This window comes from Pelodiscus sinensis, chromosome Z (genome assembly GCF_052426305.1).
Source record: "Pelodiscus sinensis isolate ZL-2025 chromosome Z, ASM5242630v1, whole genome shotgun sequence".
In the NCBI taxonomy this organism is placed as follows: Eukaryota; Metazoa; Chordata; order Testudines; family Trionychidae; genus Pelodiscus; species Pelodiscus sinensis.
This window is the reverse complement of record NC_143085.1, coordinates 5,642,690-5,658,704: the sequence shown is the minus strand read 5'-3', so window position 1 is coordinate 5,658,704 and position 16,015 is coordinate 5,642,690. Positions and strand designations below refer to the sequence as shown.

The window sequence follows — 16,015 nt, the reverse complement described above, 5'->3', positions numbered from 1 at the left end:
AGAATGGTGGTATGTCAAGTCTGTGATAAAATAAATAGGTCCAGAGCATGAAAGGAATTTACTCAACTCTCTTACTATACAACACTGAACAGTTAATCTAATCAGTGTTTCAAATACAGAGACTCCAGCATGCCTAGTACCAGGCCAAACATGCCATTGAAAATCCTTTTATGAAAGATACAGAAAAAATCAGAACAGTTAAAGCGTTTGAAATGTATGTAATATATTGTGTCTTTTGTTTAAACAATATCCCTTATTCTCTTTGGCTGAATTTTTTTTAAGGATTCTGTCCATCCCCATTTTGAAGAGTCTTTTAGATGGCATTAAAGAGGGCGATAACTTGTCCTTTTTGGGGGAATGATGAAAACTAGTAGAGAAGGGCTGGAGCTACAGTTAATTTTAAAGTCTGATCTTGTGTCCTTTCAAACAGAACAGACACATACACACAAAGGGAGAGAGAGAACAGCATAGAGAAAATGCATCTTCTGGCTTTGGTACTGATTTGTATTTGCAGCCTTGCTGCTGGAGAAACACAGGCCCAGCACTTGATACATTTCACGACCTAGCAAAGTTGCACCTGCATCTTTTTAGTTCTTTGGTCTCAGGCTCACAGCACTGTTGCGCAAGGGGCAGCCTTAGTAAACGGAGCAAGAAATAAGTTGGTGGAAAAAAATGATACACGAAAAAATGGGTGAAAGCAGGAACCAAGGTTTTTCATCTCCAGGGGTATTTGGGATTTAGCTAGAGCTAGTGGAGGTGGTGGTGTTCCCCTCTGACTCCACCGGTGTTCCATCCTCTGACTCTTTTTAGTCAGGACATCTCAACAGTGGGCCAATGAAGCCCATGATGTGCTTGCTTCCTTCAGTTCACCCATCTCCATTCTCCCCAGTCTTTTTTTTCCCCTAAAGACCTGAGATGCTGAGTAATGTATGTACTAGTCCATCTTCTCGTTACTCTGCTCACTAGAGTGGCCTAACTTCCCACACTGGTACTGGTCTGTTTGACTTTGTCACGCACATCAGACATGACAGTAACATAGCCCTTGAGTTATTGCAGAATGCCTCCTTGCTTGGGCTAACTCACTTTTACTGAAGCATATAAATCATTTTATGTAACAGGCTGAGCTGGGCTTTGTTTCTCTTTTCCCATCAATATTTATTGAGAGATGATTGGATCATTTTATAAATGTTTCAGAGTTAGGCTCACAAATGGAGAAAGTCTGTTAGGCCCCAGTTAGCACATCACATGGTAGCAGTGAGAAGATCCAGAGGCAGGGCACAGTGGTAGTTTTTGCCTACAAACTAGTCTGTTTCCAGAGAGGAGGAAGCAGGAAACAACCTCAACTGCATCCATGTGTGTGCTTTGTTTGGTTTCAGACGAAAGTAAGAGCAGGCAAGGTGATTCTCTGGAGGGAGCAAAGCTGAGGAAACAGTTGGAAGCAGAACTCCAACACATACGGCAGCAAATGCAGCATTACCATGACAGCAAGCAGGAGCTCAAGTATGTAATGAAGTTCCTCTTAGCTGGCTTCATTCAATGCTCTTAATCCAGTGTTCTGTTTCTGTGTGGAAGTGTAGTTCTGAGCTACTCAGTAGATCTGTCTCCTAGGCCTATTCAATCACAACTGTTGACAGAGTAAGAGTTGTGGGGGTTTTCGTTTAAGATCTGCCCTGCCAATACAGATTGGAGGGAGTTGTTTTTGTGCATCCTTGACCATTGTTTCCTGTTATCTGTGGCAACTACTGAAGAAAATGTGGCCATAATGATATCACCAAGGGCATAATCTGAAGTCAGTGCAGTGAAATTATTATAACTGAGTAGCCTTCAGACTTTGAATTCATGAGGAGAAAAGACCCCAGCTTGGTTCTCAAATCCCAGCCTGATTTTGTGGAATTGGTAGTTAGAAATAAATCTATAACCCCACAATCCCCCATTAAGCCACATTTCAGAGTGGAACAAGACTTAAGGGGGAGTGATCATCCTGGGCATGGTGTGAATGAGTTAAATGTATAATGTGCCTTCTGTGCTCCACCTGTTTGGTGCGATCCTATTCACAACAGGAATCATTTGATATGTTCCCTCAGGTCATGCCAGCGGCAGGCACGCATTCTGCACAAATGGCTAGAAATGAGTACGGTAGGCCCAGGGGAAGTGGAGCAAGATGTGCAGCATGTTCAAGAGGAGCTGGATCAGGTATGTGGACAAGTAGTAGGGTGAAGGCCAGTCCCATAAGGCTGAGTAAAAATGACACATGGTACCATGGAGAACAAGGCCCTGCCATGTACAGATTGAATAACTTGGATGATTGTGAAACAAAGGCAGACTACACTAGGAGGCAGTTGTGAGATGAGTAACAGCAGGGTGGGTAAAAGAATGGAAACTGTTCTGAGCAAAGGGACTAGTGAGAAACAGTAGAAGAAGCGGCCACAGGGTACCATGAGCAAAGTTAATTAAACTAGTCACATTTTTCTCACAATCACAATCAAATTGCATAAGAGGAATAACCCAGTCCTGTAACTTGACTCTGCTATTCAAGTGGGGTAGAGCAAAAGCCATTCAGCAGTCAGAACACCTACAGCCCCACTTTCTGGAGTGAAGAATTCCAGTTTTCACAAACAATTCCTCTTCATTGTCTCTTGCAGTTGGAAGTGCAGATCAACACACTCACAAAAGTGCTGCTAGAAGAGAGAGAGTGTCTGCAGTGCTACATCCTCCGTGTGCAGGATATTCGCATGGCTCTGCATATGTAACAAGCCTAAAACCTCTAAACAATTGTTCTTGCTTAATGGCATGATGGGCTGGCTGTTTTGATTACAGAGGACATAGGCCTAATGTACACAATCTTTGACTCAGAGGTTTGGCTTAGTTCTCTTCAATCAGTTAAATGTATGTATTTCCTTTTGCTGCATGTATATGGGAGACATTCCTCCTCTCTTTCAAATAATATTGGAGCTGCTGACTCACTTTGTTACAACTATGGTGAATATCATAATACTCTGCTGTGCAAAGATGCACTCATCAGTCCTTGTATAGAGTGACAGGCTCTATTTATACTTAAATTCCCCTGCCAACTAAGGAGCTAATCAATGCTGCTAAGACTGTTGAAGAGTTAATGTTCATAAGTTTCACACTGATCAATGCTTCCCTAAGCTGCATGGCTTCCCCTTAAGCCCTCTGCAAATAGAGATCTCTTCCCAAGCCTTAAAGATTCTTGCCTAGCTGAACCAAGAACAGTGTGATGCACTAATCCATGAGCTCTGAACCTCCAACCACTAAGGAGCAGGACAAAGTAGAGGGAGGGAGGGAGGGAGGAGGAAGTAAACAGCCATTTTAAGCTTCTGCAAACCATTTAACAAAGAAATGCTGATTCAGGGAGCCAAAGGACTAGTTCTCGCATACATTGACCTAGAGTAGGCAAAATAGTTAAGATCTAGACACTGAGCTTTTCTTTTCTATTGCCAAGCATAGAGGGATTAGCCATTTGCACACACTTTTCAAAAACTCCTGTTTTCTCGAACACACCTGGGCAAGGCAGATTATCCTTTACACAGGATTAAAAGGCATAGCATGCAGTCTCACTTCTAATTAATTCTAAATTTTGTTTTCCCCTTGGAACTGCAGGCAGCTCTTTAAAGGAAACTAGTGCCTCTGATGAGCATCTATGCACAAGGTTCAAGGTGGGAAAGTGTGTAAGATCTTTCAGGAAGATGTAAGGACCTAGTCTGGTCCTTTAAGCTCTGGGTCTCCTATTAACTTACATGCAAGAGACTTCTTTGGCGCAAAATAGAATTTATTCAGTAAGAACAAGCAGTACATTGCAGCCGTGAGTTGTTCAACACTTTTGGCACCAGTTGCTGTCAATCCCATTATTGGCAATGTGAAGCTTAAAACTCTTCTTAGTGTTATGTTCCATTTGGTGACAAAGGGGGTTGTTACTATGTCCATTCTAACCCTGCTTGGTATGAATCTACACAGACTGAAGTTACTGCAGGATGAAACTTCAGAGAGGGCACCAGCTAAGAGTGCAAAAGAAAAATGGAAGTTTGGCATTTAAGTTAAACAAATATTTGCAAGTCAACTAAAGGATAGGAAAGCAAGTTAGTGCACTGAGGAAGCAACCTTAGATTGTCCCAAAGGACCAGAATGGTTTTTAATACACAGTCAGTGCCCATGGCATTTCACTCTGTGCACTGAAAAACAGGCCTGGATGTATTTCACATTATTTTGTACATAGAGAAATTTCCGCACCAAAAACTCAATGACAAACTCTGCAGGTTATGACAACAAACAGCACATGTACAGCAGAAAGGGAAATCTACTTTGCAGCCTCACTGTGGTGGTGAAGGGGAGTACTGTATTGATGGACACTTCACCCCTGCAATGTGAAGGGAGCAAATCCCTTAACTACCTGTTATTATTTTGTCACAAGCTTAATTCCTCAGTAGTTTCTGGATAACTGAGAAGAGTAATAATTGCCATTTGTATACACAAAATCCTTAAGGCCTGGAATGGCAAAAGTAAAACTATGGATCAGGGAGAGTATGCAGCAGTCAGACTGCTGCAAGCTAAAAAAATACACTTTTTTTCAAAAAGATGAGAAGTTCAACCACATGGAATGTAGACACAGTTTTCAGGTTTAAAATCCAGTGCAAAGTCCAATGTTAAAAGGGACAATGACAGGTTAAAGGCATTTAAAAATTAAGTTTCCATATCTGCCACCAGTATATTAAACAGAATTTGAATCTGATGTACTTGTATCATCACTGGTGCCATTAGTTTACATTATGCATTTCACCTAGGTTGAACAATGAAAGTAGACTAGGCACTGTGACTTCCTATTTCCCATACTTTGATGTCATGTCTGTATTAGACACTTCTGGGGTCTGCAACTTTGTTTTACAGAATTGAAAACTTGGGTCTATGTCAACCTATCAGTGTCCCTTTAAAGGTAGCTTAATCTCTCTGCCTTCACCCCTCCCCAGGGCAGTTCCAGAGTGCAGACAGGCCCAGTAGGACTGTACAGGCTCTGTATGAATGGAACACATTGACTGGGAGAGTGTGAAAGACTTTAGGCACAGAGTGGGACAGAAACCACTCTGGTCAACATTCTTAAAGGCATATGTACCTGATATGTATATGGATCATCTGATTATTTTACTCCTGTCAACATGGGTATGTGATATAGGGCAAATACTCCTACCCCAGTTTTACACAACCATGTTGCCTAATATTATCCTCACCCAGGTCCTGCTGAGTGATATTTTCCATTAGTGAAACATTTGTCTTGTTTGAGTTGCCTTTGGGGTATAAAATCCTCTTGTGGCTTCTATAGGGAGCCCAGGGCCTCTCCAAAGCGGATTTTCTGTCCAGGTTTGAGGTGAAAGTTGAAGTCCTTTGGTGCCTCGAAGATTAACACAATGGTTGAGCCCAGGTTAAATTCTCCTAAATGTTCTCCTTTCCTCATAGGGATGCCCTCCTTGTTATTGTTGGTTATGTAGCTGAAGTCATTGTAAGAGCCTTTGGAGTAACTGGGGCTGTTAGTGTGCAAATCCTACACATAAGAGAGAAAGGAATGTGATTTTGGATTTTAGTATGCTCCATCTATTTTACTAGATTTGACAACTTCCTATGCCTAGGCTACAGTTTCATTAGTAACATACAATAGAGCTAAATACAAAGTGGAAGACAAGATCTGCACAGCATACACTTCCCTCTTTACATGTTGGCCCAGGATCACATTAAGCTAATGAAAAATAGTGTTTATAGAGTAATACTTGGTAGAAATCTTCCAAGTTTTAACTTTAGCTTTATATTAGTTATGAGGAAATCAAATAATTAACCAACAATGCCTTGTTTCTGACATTAGTTATATCAGAGCTGGGCAAGATGTGGCCTGCCTAGCACTTGGATCCAGCCTGTGGACTGCATCTGGCTGCTTTCTAGTTGTAGCCTGCTGCCCGTGCCACCTAATTTCCAGGTGGTTCAGGCAGCCAGATCTTATTAAAATGGCTCCTGGCTCTCCTGGTCACAATGCTACCCGGGCAGAGCAACAAGCCCTTTAAATCACTGCAGCAATCCCAGGCAACACAGTAGCGACAGGGCTGGAAGACAGTGTGTTTTTAATTCAAAGCTTCTGGCCCCAGACAACTATGGAAGGAGGCCAGTCCTCAGCCTCTCACCTGCCAGCCAGCCCGCCCATGATTACCTACCAAAATTCATTAAGTGGACCCCTGTGAAAATTATTGCCCACCCCTGAGTCATAGAGCACTCACTAACAAAGTGAGATGTCAAAGGCAGGATGCAGACTAGTGACGTGATACTCACCCGATCAAAGTAGATGCGGATGGAGCCTACATTTGTGGCTCCTACTGCTGTCAGGGAGAAAAAGCCATGTTTCCAATCACCAGTAAGAACAACCCGCTCATTATGGCAGAAGAGTTCCTTGATCCAGCGGGCAACACCGGGATTCACAGACATCAGGGAGCCTGTCGTAAACAGGAAGAGCAAGATGAAATGTTCTCTGTTCTTGCAGCAGTATTTTGATAGATTTAAGGTATAATAATTTAGAGACCAACAAAGAAGGGCCAAATTAAACCTCATTTCTAAGAAGTAAGACAAATGCTAAGTATTACCAAGATCAGAAGATGCACAGAGTTTCTACTGCACCATGCAGTGGCAAAAAACCGGTTGCTAAGGATATATCTACACTGCAGCCTGAAACTGGGCTTTGAGAGGAATGAGGCTAGCTGAGGTTTCCAGCTGCACTGTAAATATACAAGGTGGAGAGTAGATAAAATTTACACTTTTTTAGCTGATAGGCCTACTCTATCATCCAGCATGTCCAAGGTCATGGTATGTCCCCTAGAAATAGATGTTGAATGAAGGGAAAATATTATATGCTGTAGTTTCTGGCTTTAAACACCCCTCCACAAATGATGCATAAACCTAATTAATTTTTGCTGTGTGTTCAGACCACAGTATTTCACCTTAATGCCATCTTTCAGAGTTCACAGCGTCATCATTACATGCCCTGAAACACTGCTACCACCAAGAAAGAACCCAGCTATCTAATGAACTCAAAACAGAACAAGTCTCTTTCTGAGCACTCCACACAACAGCTCTACCTATACAGTCTAAGGACACAAAGGAATGAGCTCACTGGACTAGCTCACCAAAAGCTACAAAAGAAAAACCCCACCCCCAGCTATCACTCTCAACTGCCCTTTGCAATGTGTGAAGAAGTGGTGCTGTAGCACTTGAGATCTGAGTCTCTACACCTGGCCGGATGTGAACATGAATGATTAATAAATGGAGCTAGCATTCTAAAAGAGAATGAATCCCGATAACCATAAAGACTTCCATCCAGTCACACAACACAGGGGTGCACACACTGCTCTGAAGTGTTTTACTAGTGGCTGTACCCCTATGCACGATGCTCTATTATAATGGATCTCCTGCAGCACTTTCTTAAGAAACCACTGGCTTAAAGGGTTTACCCAGACACAAAGCTTAGCTTCAGGCTGAAGCTTGGCAGATCAACTTTCTTGCCAGGTCTTGTCTCCCTCTCACACATAGCATCTGAAACCAAGTCCAACTCCTCTCTCTGTTCCTGGGTAATTAAAAAAATGAATTTCCATCTGCTGGGCTACGGTGCATGACTGTGAAGGAGGGGGGCAAAACTCCATAACCCCAATTCAAATCAAGTGACTGTGCTTAGTGTCATCTTCTGAATCTGATGTGCAGGCCTTCTGGGGCATCATCTTTACCAATGGCAGGGCAGTTTACTGTGGTGGGTGGGGAATAGCCTTGCTCCCACTCAAGATGCTGGCTGGCATTCTTAAAACACCATTTCGGTAAAGTCTGCTGGAAACAGATCTAGCTCTCCCTACCTCTGCGTTTAGTTGAAATAATTAGGTCTCTTGAGAGGCCAACTTACTCATCTTCAGCATTGATTAGTTGAGTTAAATTGGCAGGCTACAAAGCCCTGAAATTCATTAGCACTGAATTCAGCTCAATGTGCTTTTTATGACAAACGGCTGCTCTCTGGCTCTCTAGCACATCACAGTTCAGGTGTTCGGACTGAAGCGTCTCTCAGGAATTCTCCTGATTTTACACCTGCGGTTTCCCCTTCTTGTTTATGGAAATAGAATCTACCTGGGAAGTGGCGTCTGTGTGACACTCTCCAGTCAGTGGGCGAGTGGAAACAGTGATAATCTCCAGGGGCCAGGTAGATGACACAGTGATAGAGCTCGTTCCCCTCCTTTGTGACTAGCTGGGTCTGGAATGAGTTGGAGGATGAGGCTGCAGAGGAAAAGGGGATAAAGAGAACAAACCAAAGACTCCATGAGAGAACATAATGTGATACAATGAGAAATGTACTATGATACTTAGAAAACCAGTGTTAACAGCAGAGCATACAGCCCTGGGGGTATTAACTGGCAAAAGAAATTCCACGCATGAATCAGCTACAGAATTCCAAATATAATCGCCCTCAGTGAACACACTTGTTGAGTCCATGCAACTCCCTTTCATGGTACATGGTAAGGAAATGAGTCAGCTTTAGAATTAATTCCTTGAATGTCTTCAATTTTGAGCATGCACTGAGGCTACACATTCGGCCACTAAAAACCAGTCATTTTCCTACTTGTGATAGTAACAACCTTTTGATTAGTAAGAACAGGAAGAATTACAGAAATATTATTTATTTCTCACTACTGATGCTGTTCACTTTTCCACTACCCTCAGCATGGACAGTGGAAGGGATGTGAAGGATGAGTTGACTAGTCGCTTCCCTGCACCTTGCTGCTCTATCAGAAAGTGGTGGCACAGGAGGGGGTATTTGAAAGTGGCAGCGCTACTTGAAGCCTGGGGCCAGACTGTTGCTACACTTCAAAGGTGGAGGTGCCCTATCGACTAATCAAATAGTCGATGCAAAATGCATCAACTATTCGATTATTCAATTAGTCAACATTTAACATCCTTAGAGTGGAATCAGACCTGTCAGTGTTTGGGTTGTAAATGCTGCAGGAGAAGGCTTCTGCCATATTTTGTTAATTCGATTTTACAAAAATATATATTTTACGCCAAGCTGAACTGACAAGGTTCTTTAACTCCCAAGAGTTCATGTAAACTGGAGGCTGATATTTGGATGGGGGAGCGGAGGGGGAAATGATACAGAGCATGCAGGCTCCATGGAGCCTCTCTAGGCATGACAGCAGAGATCAGCCTCTATATGGTGGTGCTGCTTCAAACATTCACTGTAATCTACTTCCCACAGCGTCAGTCTCTGCTAGCCAAATATCTGGGTATGTTTCAGCCTCCCCGCAGGAGTAGCTACATTACGGTCACAGACTTTGAAGTTACCCATAATCCAGCCAATATAACTGCACTGCCAATATAACTGAGAAGTGAAAATCTAGGAAAAAGGGCTGAATCAGAGGCTCAAATTACAAGAGAGGGAGAAGCTATTGTGGAGATAGAGGAATCCAACATGGAACATTACACCCCACCCATTATTCCTCAATCCGAGTTTGAATGAATCAGAGTTGCTGATAGAACCATAGAACACTAGAACTGGAAGGGACCTCGAGAGGTCATCGAGTCCAGTCCTCTGCCCTCATGGCAGGGCCAAGCTCTGTCCAGATCCTCCCTGACAGGTGTCTGTCCAACTTGCTCTTAAATATCTCCAGTGATGGGAGATTCCACAACCTCCCTAGGCAACTTATTCCAGAGTTTAACCACCTTGACTGTTAGGAAGCTAGCAAAGTTCTGCTGCTGGCAAAGATTTGAGAGCTAACAGCAAGACCCATGTGCAGACACAAAATCCGTACCCACATCCGTATCTGAAAAACGAGCCATGGACAACTGTGGATATAAAGCAGATATTCACAAATTTTCAGGCTTCTAGATACAAAATTTGTTCATATCTATAGTTATAAGCCACAGATACCCGCATTCATATTCACATATGCAGATAGCCGCAGATATAAAGTGGATTCCTTCAGATGTGCAGGGCTTTACAGATAGCTATGATTCACCTTTCCCCGGCAATTCCTGCCAACAATGAAATGACAGAGAGAAACAGGGTAGAAGCAGCTTACTTTGGCTGAACTGCATGTCTTCTATGCTGGTGCATGGCCCCAGGAAGGACTCCAGTGAATAGGTGACACCCTTTACCTGCTCCACTTCACAGTTTTTCACTTGTCCAAAGTTCAGAATCTTTCCATCTGAGGGACTGATCTACAAGGAACAACAACAACAAAAGACAGTAGTGAGAATCGCTCACTCTTAGCCATCAGAAGTACAAGTCCACTAATGATGTGAACCCCCCAAATTCCACATATTTATTCTCTTCTCCTTTATATAACCTCTCCAGGGAGGTATGGGGGCATTTACACATCAATGTGTAGCTCTTGTGGAGCAGAGATGAAAGTAAGCTGGTGTGCTCTGATGCACTGCTCCAGCAAGAAGCTGGCCAGTTGGGGCACTTAGTGCTTTTCCCAGCTGAGTTCCCAGGGCTTACTGCAGGCTGCGGTGCTTAGCAGCAGGCAGCCAGGTAGGTTAAAGGGGCTGTTTGGGGATGCAACCCCCCTCCTTGGGACTGCCCCAGGACTGAGCCTCCCCTCCATCATTTCAGGGGAGTGGGATGGGGGGTAGGGGAGGGGGTGGGGAGGGACTGCAGCCGCACATACTGGGTTCCTGTTGCTTTTCTTGTCCCTTTTCTGACTATCAGAGACGGAGGTGAAAGTGCAGGACTGCATGCATTCCTCTTCTGCTCTTTCCCTGGGCAGCCAGGAGGGAGAGGAAGGCAGCAGGCTGTGCACCCCACTTTCCATGATAGTGCAAGGACAAGAAAAGCAACAGGGACCCAGTATGTGCGGCTACAGCCCCCTAATGCCCTGCATAGGCACCCTTGCCCATCCTCCCCACCCCCCGCACTCACCCAGCTCCTTGCCCTGGGCCCTGCATTCACATATCCCTCCTGCTCCAAGCCCTTAACACTTCTAGCTCTCATGCTCTGACTCCTGAACCCCCCACATCCCCAACCCTGACTCCTGCACCCCCCATCTCTTCATTGAGCTCCTCCTCACCCCCAAGCTCCTGCCCTCACTTCTGCTACCCTCTCACATCCCCCCCTGCCCTGAGGCCCCCACACTTACATTTCTTACAGGTATCATCATATCACAGACCCCACCCCCTTGCCCTGAGCCTCCCCCAGAGGGTGCGAAACGACAGTACCAGTAAGAAACTTAAGTTACTTTCACCCCTGCTCTGGAGAAAAACTAACATTGCAAACCCCTCCTTCCCTCCTCCTCACCACACTGTGATAGCAGCAGACTGGCCGGGACTGAGGTTTCAGCTTCCTGCGGAAGAACTCGCTGAGGTTTCTGTAGTGATGAAGATCTTCAACAGCTGCTTCCTTCATGTTCACACCAAATGTCCAGATATATAGGCTGTACACAGGCTTCCGAAGCCAGGTGGGCAGGTCGACCTGGTTCAAACGACCCCAGGCTCGTGAAAGCAACCGTGTTGGTACAGATTTGTACAAAGAAACCTAGAGAGGAAGGAATGACAGCCTGTTCTTTCCACTGCTCTTAGCACTTCTTCCATTTGCCCCCAAAATGGAAGTGTCCAATTCATTCCCACTGTGACTCCATTCACTTCAGTGGGGTTACACCAAGGATGCATGTACCCTGAAGTCTTCAATAAACCAAGCCCAGAAATTTATTCTCCCTGCCCCCTCATGCTGATGTGTAGGGGTGGGGTACCAGAAAGAGCTTAATGTAAACCCCTATAGTGAAAGAAAAGTCAATTAAACTGGATGTGTCCTTTGTTCTGAGAGAGAGAGAGAGAGAGAGAGAGAAATCCATTTTGCCAACATAATTCCTGTTGTTTTTGTTGCTGCAAGGCAAATAATAAAAACACAAACCCATTATTCCAACTGCAACACAGAAGATGCTACAATTCATGTACCCTCTTCCCCATGTATGCTGAAGCTTCATAGGTGAGCTAATTGCTCCTAGGTGGTATAGAGAGAAGCAGTGCATTTGGGACTTTATATTACAGCCAGCACTAACTGAAGGCAGTGAAACATTACTAATATATTTATTTTTGTGAACCATCCCAGCATATTTCTGTCTGCATTAAAATGCCAACTGTCTGTCTGACTTCTCCCAATCCAGTCAATTTCTGGAATTAAAAAGGGCCTTGTCTACGCATGAAAGATATACTGCTTTCAAGTATGCTGGTATAATTACAGCAGTACAACTCCTCTGGCATGGATGCAGTTATATGGTGCTTATACCAGTGCAATTTATACCAGTACCATAAAGAGGAATAAACTATGTCTACATATTGCACATTTCTACTGGCATAACGGCCCATACTAGGGCTCATACCCATGTATAACTATAGTGGACACAAACACAAAAAACCCACACCCCAAATGATAGCTTTGTCAGTACAAGAACAGTATGTACCCCAAGCCTTATTGTTTGGTCATTCCAAAAAATGTGCCCGTTCGTGGTACTTGGTATTGCTGTAATCCCAAAGATAAAAAGGAAGACTGGAACCCCTCTGAAATAAGTTTTACACAGGACGCTGTTTTCTGAAAACCCCTAGTAAGTTTGCAGAACCAGAGTGGCTGCCTATTTCCAACTCTCGAGTAAAATGGTTCTCTCCTTTCCTTCCTTAGAGAAAGGGTATCTCTCTGTGTTAGGACCTGTAGCATGCAGCAATAAATAAGAACAAACACCTCCTGAAAGCTGCTCTTCAAGCTGTGTGCTCTAATAAGCAAGTTTATTTTACCTGCAAATGGATGATATTTCACTCACCTCGTCACTCAGACCAGTCCAGCATTCTGAGTTTTGACTGTGCTATGGATGATGCTTACAAATAAAATTCAACCATTTGAAAAGCAGAGACACAAACTGCCACCTAAATCTTACTTCAGACTGAAACTTGTGAAACCAACTATTGTTATAGGCAACACTTTCCCATGGGTGGGGAACCTTTTTTGTATGGGGGGATGCTGACTCATAGAGAAATCGATCAGGGACTGCACACAAGTGAGGCCCAGGCTGGTAGATTTGGTGTGCTCCAGTCCCAATGGGGAAGGTGGTGGGGGAAGGGAAGAGAGAGGGAGTGCCAGTGCGGAAAGGAAGGAATGCTGGGGAGGAACCCTGATCCAAGCAATCTGGGGGCCGCATCCAGCCCCTCGGCCTTAGGTTTCCCACCCCTGCTTTAGACCATGATGATAGAAGAATTACAGGGAAATATTGCTTTTTTCCCTTGTGTATTTATTTTCCACATTGGATAGCCCTTGGACAGAGTCAGTTTCACTTCTTTGTGTGGTTTTCCCCATAGCCACAGAAGAGATTCTTTTTATAAAAAGATAGGAAAACGTGACTGCAAAACTACAAAAAACAGCAAGATAACTTGGGGACAGGTGCAGTGCCTGAGAATTCATATTTCACTTTTGCAACTGATTTCAAGTAGTCTCTGTTTTTTGTGTAGCTGTTGAAATGGTATCCGTTCAAGAGCAGCACATTTGTACAAGTTTGCAAGAGCAATGTTTAGATGATGTTTGCCCATCATAATCAGATGTGTGCAGGTCCATGTCCTAAAACCTCCTAAATTTCATCATTTGAGTCGGGTGCATCCACATTAGTACATCCTTGGGCAGACAAGATTCTAGTTAACCAAGAAGAAACTGAACAGCCAACCTGTCTCATGCAAAAACTGCAGCAGAGGAAAGACCTCAGGAATATAGCTATGGAAAGGGATGGGGAAGAGACTTCGTCTGCCTTAGCCCTAGTTCTGATATTTATGAGTGTTACTGTCGGAATGAATGCAACCTTTTCTATTGAGTCCCCTTGTTGGAAACTTGGTTCTCAGGGGTCATACACAAATTCTATGCTACCAAAAATTCATCACTGGCCTCTAAAAGGAGAATTATACATCTCTAAAGCTTTACCACAAACAAACAAACAAACAAACAAAAAAACCCACACGCTTGGGGGGAGAGGAAGACATGAACTGCACAGTTCTGCTTTAGTGCCAGTGATCAGCACTGTGCTGTCTTCAGTTCTAACATAAGTCTCTTCCCCTTCCTACCTTCCCACCCTGCTCCCGGCAGCTGTCCTCCATTGTAATAGAACATTTGCCCACAGGCTTGTTACAAGTAGAGACCTGCTCACACTTACCCTGCTCACAGGCCTCCATCCCGCTCTGGTCAAGGGTTTAAGAGCACCGAAAGGCAGAAGATAATAGAGAATAGTCAAAGGCCAAGAACGGAGTTTCAGAGCAGGCCTAGACATACAGCTCAGCTGGCCCAACCTCCGCCTCAGGGCCAGCTGGGGGAATTGCAACCTGTAGGATCACATACACACACAAGAGGGTCAGCCAGCTCAGCCCCAGAAGCACAGTTCCTGACAGAATTTGTTCAATGCCTGTCAGTTTTATTTACACAGAGATCCTGCAACTCCCTGCTCCCTGACTTTGGTTCAAACTTCCTCCTTCCCCAAAACACCAGGCCAGTTCACCAAGAAAATGAATATGAGCTGCCCAGAGCCTAGCTAGGGCTCATTGGCATAGGACTTCCCATCATACATGCCTACTACAAAATTAATTGAAAGCAAAACTTTTTGCATTAGACAAAGGCTGAGATACAGGTGAAAACAAGGCCGCAACTGGTCCATCCAGCTAACACTGTAACATATATTGTAAGTTACGGAACACCCAAAGGGTGAAAAACCAAGAACGTCTTCCAAACACCAGAAGGATAAGTAACCACTTCACTCTCCTGCTCTTGGAGAGTTAAAAGGAACCAGCACCGCAGAGCGCTTTGAAAGCTAGCAATCTAGGATTCTAGGAATAAAATCCCCATTTAGGGCAAAAGTGTTAGGCAAGTGTTGCAGAAAGAACAGATGATACTCCAGTGAAACAGCCATAAACCCAGGGCAATGATGAATTTGATATGTGGCACCAGAATTTCAACCAGGAGTGGCATTATGGAATCACGAATTTCAGAAATTCCATCACAGTGCTGTTTCTGCATGCAACAGCAGGGGTGAGGGTGGGGGATGAAACTGACTTGATCTAGATTTTCATTTGTTGGGACAGGCAGCTGCAGTACATAAGTACAATTTGCTGCTGCTAAGGGAAAGGGAAGTGTATACACTTGCTTATCTCTCCTGCCTATCTTTAGCTGCAGCACCCGCAAGAGGGAACCACACCTGAACTTCCTGGTCTCTAAGTGATCCCCAGAAGCAGAAGACAGCAGAAGTGGTCAACAACAGATGGTACCCTGCTGGACATACTGACCGTATTGTGTCTATGCCCTATACAGGATCACAAGAGCCACTGAAATCAAACTGAGGTACTCTTGCAGCAGGCTCGCTAGCAGTTGGTCCTTTCTGGCCAGCTATTGAACACTTCAGGGACAAAGAGAAGTGGGATTGGGGCATTAGTATGCACTGGCAACATAACTGAAGTCGAAAGGCAATTATCTTTTCAAGTGTTAATGACTTATTGGGCACCTCAGTCTGAGACAGATGAAATAAAAACTAAATCACACATACTACTAGTGTAGCAGGGTAGTGAGAAACTGTGGTCTATTCAAACTTTGGCCTCTTAAGCAACTGCGTTCACATGGTTTTTTTCTGATGTCCAAAAAAGGAAGAAACTTATTTCACATACCATGATGTCAGATGGCGAATGTACTATGATTTGTGGTTATTGCCTGACTGGGCCAGAGCTGAACGAGTGACTCAGCATGGATAATCTCCACATCCCATTCTTGCTTCCATGAGATATCTAATTCCTGCTGTTTATGCCCTGTTTGAGCCCTCCTATTGTTAATAGGCAGCAGGTTTAAAACAAACAGAAGGAAGTTTTTCTTCACTCAGTGCATAGTCAACCTGTGGAACTCCTTGCCAGAGGATGCGGTGAAGGCCAGAACTTTAACAGGGTTCAAAAAAGAGCTAAATAGATTCCTGGAGGTTAGGTCCATCAA

General features: G+C 44.1%; 2 protein-coding genes across 11 annotated transcripts in view; one reads left to right on the top strand and one right to left on the bottom strand.

Annotated features, from left to right (window-relative positions):
• The window catches only part of SFI1 (SFI1 centrin binding protein), a 69,952-nt gene extending 66,374 nt beyond the window's left edge, over positions 1–3,578 (top strand). For 5 of the 6 annotated variants that reach the window (XM_075898028.2, XM_075898029.2, XM_075898024.2 and 2 more), the window contains 3 exons: positions 1,377–1,500; positions 2,085–2,193; positions 2,643–3,578. In XM_075898028.2, coding sequence (XP_075754143.2) covers positions 1,377–1,500; positions 2,085–2,193; positions 2,643–2,750 — 341 coding nt within the window. In that variant the 3' untranslated portion in view covers positions 2,751–3,578. The remainder of the gene's footprint in view (positions 1–1,376; positions 1,501–2,084; positions 2,194–2,642) is intronic. The other variant, XR_012895936.2, reaches the window with a different exon arrangement.
• A 191-nt stretch (positions 3,579–3,769) lies between these two features.
• The window catches only part of PISD (phosphatidylserine decarboxylase), a 45,426-nt gene continuing 33,180 nt past the window's right edge, over positions 3,770–16,015 (bottom strand). For 3 of the 5 annotated variants that reach the window (XM_075898032.2, XM_089775265.1, XM_075898030.2), the window contains 6 exons: positions 14,205–14,370; positions 11,318–11,554; positions 10,101–10,239; positions 8,155–8,301; positions 6,325–6,485; positions 3,770–5,551 (listed from right to left, as the gene is read on the bottom strand). In XM_075898032.2, coding sequence (XP_075754147.1) covers positions 5,327–5,551; positions 6,325–6,485; positions 8,155–8,301; positions 10,101–10,239; positions 11,318–11,554; positions 14,205–14,370 — 1,075 coding nt within the window. In that variant the 3' untranslated portion in view covers positions 3,770–5,326. The remainder of the gene's footprint in view (positions 5,552–6,324; positions 6,486–8,154; positions 8,302–10,100; positions 10,240–11,317; positions 11,555–14,204; positions 14,371–16,015) is intronic. The other 2 variants (XM_089775266.1, XM_075898031.2) reach the window with 1 other exon arrangement.